This window comes from Cynoglossus semilaevis, chromosome 12, assembly GCF_000523025.1.
Source record: "Cynoglossus semilaevis isolate Cse_v1.0 chromosome 12, Cse_v1.0, whole genome shotgun sequence".
NCBI classification, from domain to species: domain Eukaryota; kingdom Metazoa; phylum Chordata; class Actinopteri; order Pleuronectiformes; family Cynoglossidae; genus Cynoglossus; species Cynoglossus semilaevis.
Window position 1 is genome coordinate 15,772,534 of NC_024318.1, and position 5,426 is coordinate 15,777,959.

The window sequence follows — 5,426 nt, forward strand, 5'->3', positions numbered from 1 at the left end:
GATACATATATACATATACATATATACATACATACATACATATATATATACATATATACATACATACATACATATATATATACATATATACATACATACATACATATATATATACATATATACATACATACATATACATATATATACATACATACATACATAGGTGTATTTTGTGGCAAAACAGTTTAATTCAAAAATGAAAATAACAAAAACTTACTGTATAAATGAGCAGGTAGGAATAAAGCATGAACTGGAATCAACCAGAAACCAGAATCTAGGAACAAAAACAAGGAACATGTGGCATGGTCGACTACAGAGAAAACCCCAGCATGGCCACAGACCAATGACCCCAACCAAGAGTGCGGGACATAGGTGTATATATACCCAGGGCACCAGGTGACCAGTGAGACTAATGACAGAGACACAGGTGAGGGTGATAACACTGTTTTTCAGTGTGACAGTTATAAAGCCTCAAAGGTTGGAAATTTAAAGATGTCAGACTTTGAAGGCCTGAGAATTGTTTTCAATATCAATTAATATAATATTAATATAATGTATTCAGATTACGTCACGGTGGCCCTTAAATAATATCTGGATCTTTTCATGGACACACAAAGTCAGACATAGTCAGCATAGTGAAAAAAAAATACACATTCCCTGTATCATTCATGTAGCTGATGATATACTGATGATACACACATATATATATTAAAAAACCCACATACATCGCCACATAAAAATGTTTTTAATTAATTAATTAATCAATTAATTTTTTGTTTGTTTGATTAAGTCCCCCGTCCCCATTTATTTATTGGTAGTAAACAAAGCTCCAGAAAGAACCAAAAACGTGTTTACTTCCGGTACTGCGTGTCTAACAGACATAACGTTGGTGATTCTTTTCATTGTCAATATTAATATATTAATATATTAATATCATATAAAACATAAGAGAAGCGGATGCTATCTCACGCTAACTAACTATTATCTAACTACTAATGTTAAACAGGTAAGTTGTAGTTTGTGAGTCTCCTTTTTGCGAGACCAATGGTGCAAAAAATGACATAGCTCCGTACTGTTAGTACTCCATTTATCACACTGTATTAACGACTAATAAGTAATGCACGAGAGATGACACTTGGCCTGTGTCTGTAAAGTCACTCAGTGACACAGAGAGAGAGGACGACTAAGAGCACCTTATTAAGACAAAACGGCAGCAGAAACCGATGTGATAATAAAAAAAAAAAGAGAAGCGGAAGTTGACCAGCAGTCAAAGTCACCGCTTCCTGTTAGTGTAAGCGGGCGTAGACTGATAGGGAAATAAAGAGAGTCACACATGGATGGGTGTGTAGGGGCAAACAGAGCGGGTGCAGGTTGTTGACAGTCAGTAAAAGAGTTGCAACTGAGAGCAGCAGAATAATGGAGCCGCAGGAGATTAGAGAGGGATACTTGGTGAAAAAGGTAGGGAAATATACAGAAATACATTATTAAACACAAAATGAGTTGAGTACTACGAGAATTAGGGACATATTAAGGATAAAAAATATATTTAAAATAACTGCAATTAAGTATTTAGTCGTAGGGTTACGAGAAGAAAGTCGAAACGTTACGAGAAAAACGCTGTACGTTTACGAGACTAAAGTCGAAAATGTATTAAATAATGTCGTAACACTAGTATAAATGTAAAAAAACCAATAAACTCAATACTGAAGTATAAATTCTGTAAACCGTGTGCTTTTCTCACGTCTCCCCCAAAACACATTATCTAAACTTTTAACGATTTTTATCTCATAATACATTTTTTTCCTATAAACGGAACGACTTTATAAATTGAATCGTGTGATTTTATTTTTCAGACTCAATGTGACCCAAATACTGCGATGTTTATAATCAAAAACACTTTTTTTATCGGAACAATTACAGACAATACAATTAAAAATATCAGCGTTATCTCGTGATCTGACTCAAACTCACCAGTGTACAATGTGGTGTTCGTTTTGAAACCATGTTAGATAATAAAGGGGGGGTATGACAGTTAGAGTTGTCAACGCTCACGCAACTATAAATACGCAACTATTTTTGACCAAAACCTAACGTTTACTTCTGCTTTTAGTTCAGTTTGCATCCTCACCACAAGCAAACTTCTTGGTTACACATTTCCAATAATGTTAGTCTATTTCTAGGCCACTGTTCGTTGGTACACAATTTTAGTTTTAAATTAAGGTTCACACAAGCCTGTACTTTTTTTTTTGTACCTTTAAATGCGTTTTAAAGCAGCAGCGATTGAAGGCGCTTATGTCTGATAAGGAGTGCTCGAGGAGAAGCGAAGCTCCACAGTGCCTCCCACTGGCAACTCTGATATTTTGAACCCGAGGCACATATAATGGTTTTAAGATGTGGTCATTTTTACCACTACAGGATCATATAGACAAACATGTCCACCACAAATATGACTCATTTCATTAAATAAATAATACAATTTAAACTGACTGAAATAACTTTTGCTAAGATGCTGTAGCTGTAGCCTGCTACTGATTGGTCTGTCTTACCAATGCACAGGGCTCAATGCTGAACTCCTGGAAAGCAGTCTGGGTGGTGTTGTCAGATGATGCCATTGAATTCTATAAAAAGAAAACGGACCGTTCACCGAAAGGAATGATTCCACTCAAGGGCTCCACACTTGTGAGTCCCTGCCAGGATTTTCCCAAAAGAACGGTAGGATTTTCTAAATTTTTTTTTTCGAATCCTTCCTTCCAAGTATAGTAAAGTAGTGTGTAGTAATGTTGACTCACATCATTAGTGTTTCAAAAGCTTACGGAAAGTCTGAAACGATCACTCCTACATTGTGGTAGCAGCAGTTTCAGTTCCATTCACAAGTTTCTGAAAGTGTCGTTGACGTTTCTCGCTTCTTGGTGCGCTGACTATTATCGCTGGTGTAGTTGGTTTTCAAGCTCACCACCGAGAAGAAGCACGATCACTTCTTCCAAGCCTCACATGTGGAGGAGAGAGAGTGTTGGGTCAAGGACATCAAGAGAGCCATCGCCTGCCTTCAGGGAGGGAAACAGGAAGTCCACCAGGCGTTCCATTCGCCTGGCTGAAACCATAAACCTGACGTACGTCGCGTGTTTTTTTGGTTTTTTTAATCATGGTAAAAATGTATTAATAATCACAATTAATGTACTCAGTGGTATTCGGAGCAGAACTCCGAACTGACCCTGGGTCTGAATGATGTAACTCTCTCTATGGCCCTGTGATAGATGGGGAAGCTGTCCAGGGTTTGCTCTGCAGTTCGCCCACTGTCAGTTGATAAAGCGAACATCATTTATTTTTTTTTTGACCTAGCAGATGATGAGTTGATGATTAAACACATAAATCTTACTGCACTGAATCCCAGGGAACTGTACACACTAATGAGGGATCAAGACGACGGCGTTAAAGAACTGAAAGTCAGGCAGGAGAATCGGATTTTCAACTATTGCTTCAGTGGTACTGCGCTCTTCTTCTTCTTCTTTTTTTTTATTTCGGTACTGCGCTCTTCTTCTTCTTTTTTTTAATTTTTTTTTATCTATATCGCATGTGTTTTCCCGCAGCCTCCTGTAATGGTCTGTCATTTCTCACTAAGGCGCAACAGTGGCAGAGTGGCTGGTTTCAAAGGAGAAAGCAAGAAACCGGCCTGAGGCCCTGGTGTTAGCAGCAGGACTCCTAAATGAGGGTTTCCTTCTACCTACGGGCGACCTGGCAAAGGATGCAGCAGAGTCTGCAGATCAAACTGTTTTCTCAGACGACCCGGACGCTCTTTACTACTTTGTAAGTTCAGATGAGGGCCAGAACCGTTTGTCTTCAACAGACCAGACAAATCACAAAAGTATTTTTCTACATATCCTTGACTGGTTTTTAAACACTTCTGTTAGCAGTTTCCATTGGATCATTCATTTTTTTATAATACTGCCTAAGGTCGTGACCTGCTTCTCTGCTGATAAGGATTAAGAATTGAGTTCCTTCAGACTTTGACTTGTGAAAAAAAAAAACCCAGCTTAAGATAGATCAATTATGTTGAATTTCAGAAAGGTGGTTCCTTTAGCGCAGCGGTTAGCATGCCTGCCTTGAAACAGGAAAACAGGGTGGGTTTGATTCCCAGAGGAACCACATACTTTGGCGCCTCCTAGGGGCAGCCTGCTGCAGCAGCTCTGCTTTAACACAAGGATTTCCCTGATGTGGGATCAATACATTTAATAGTAGTTAAAGTTAAAAGTTAAGTACATTTTTTTAATATATTTTAGTAGTTGCAAACTTATGATCATTTAAACACAATTTAACACGGGGGTGTCAAACTAATGTTTGGTTCATGGGCCGCGTATATCCTAATGAGATAATTAACTATAAATAACAAGGCCTTGGTTTTCACAGCACTGGATCCAACATGTTTTGTGTTACTGTGCGACAGGCAGACTCTGGGTTTTTCTGCGAGGGAAACTCCAGTGATGAAGACGTGCTTTTGAAGGAAGAATTTCGAGGAAATATCATGAAACAGGGCTGTTTGCTCAAACAGGTCAGTGTCCAAACATGACTTTTACAGATTTACAAGTTCTATAATGCCGAACTGTGCACTCTGGTAAGACACTGGTTCTCAAACTCCCACTTTTCATCCGTGACCCACCCACATCTGGTCCGTGACTTTACCACTTTTCATCTGTGACCCACCCACATCTGGTCCGTGACTAGATGTCATGGATGGAATTTAGCCATCGCTTTTATTTCTTAGCCCTCCAATGGTTCCCAGGTATCAAATCGAGCCACTCCTATTTGAAACCCTTGGATTAGCTGCTGAAAAACCTGATCCTAAAATGGCATGTTTTTTAGTTTTTGTACTGCCCAAATTCACACAAAAAAAAACATTTTACCTTATAAGACATTATCTTTTTTTTTTTACATTAAACATTTAAAATAAAGTCAAGGTTACATTATACACATTTAACAAAATAAAGTAGACCTAAATACAGTAAAGCCTTTTTATCAGTAGTAGTAGCCACAAGCTAATTTAACCAAACTAGCTTTAAATAAACATTAGCTAATGTTTGTTTTTGTTTAATGCTATTTTTATACTTGTATATACACAGGGACACAGGAGGAAAAACTGGAAGGTGCGAAAGTTCATACTGAGAGATAGCCCTGCTTATATGCATTACTATGACCCCACAAAGGTAAAGAAGAACTCCAACAGATTCCTAAGCCCCGGTAGCTACAGTCCTAAAGTCTAACGCTATGTCTGTCTGTATGCGTCAGGGTGATGAACCTCTGGGTTCCATCTATCTCCGAGGCTGTGTGGTGACCGCTGTGGAGTTTGTTCCCGACGGTGAGTGACAATTACAAATATCATTTGATGTCAAGCTTTGGAATTCAGTCCCCAGCTGAGAACCAAGATGATACAT

The 5,426-nt window shown here is 38.4% G+C and overlaps 1 protein-coding gene across 1 annotated transcript in view; it reads left to right on the forward strand.

The window, feature by feature from the left end:
• The first annotated feature begins 1,301 nt into the window (after positions 1–1,301).
• The window catches only part of plek (pleckstrin), a 4,735-nt gene continuing 610 nt past the window's right edge, over positions 1,302–5,426 (forward strand). The window contains 9 exon segments of the mRNA XM_008322450.3: positions 1,302–1,458; positions 2,557–2,712; positions 2,937–3,058; positions 3,060–3,110; positions 3,392–3,483; positions 3,620–3,804; positions 4,442–4,546; positions 5,115–5,198; positions 5,281–5,350. Coding sequence (XP_008320672.1) covers positions 1,417–1,458; positions 2,557–2,712; positions 2,937–3,058; positions 3,060–3,110; positions 3,392–3,483; positions 3,620–3,804; positions 4,442–4,546; positions 5,115–5,198; positions 5,281–5,350 — 907 coding nt within the window. The 5' untranslated portion in view covers positions 1,302–1,416.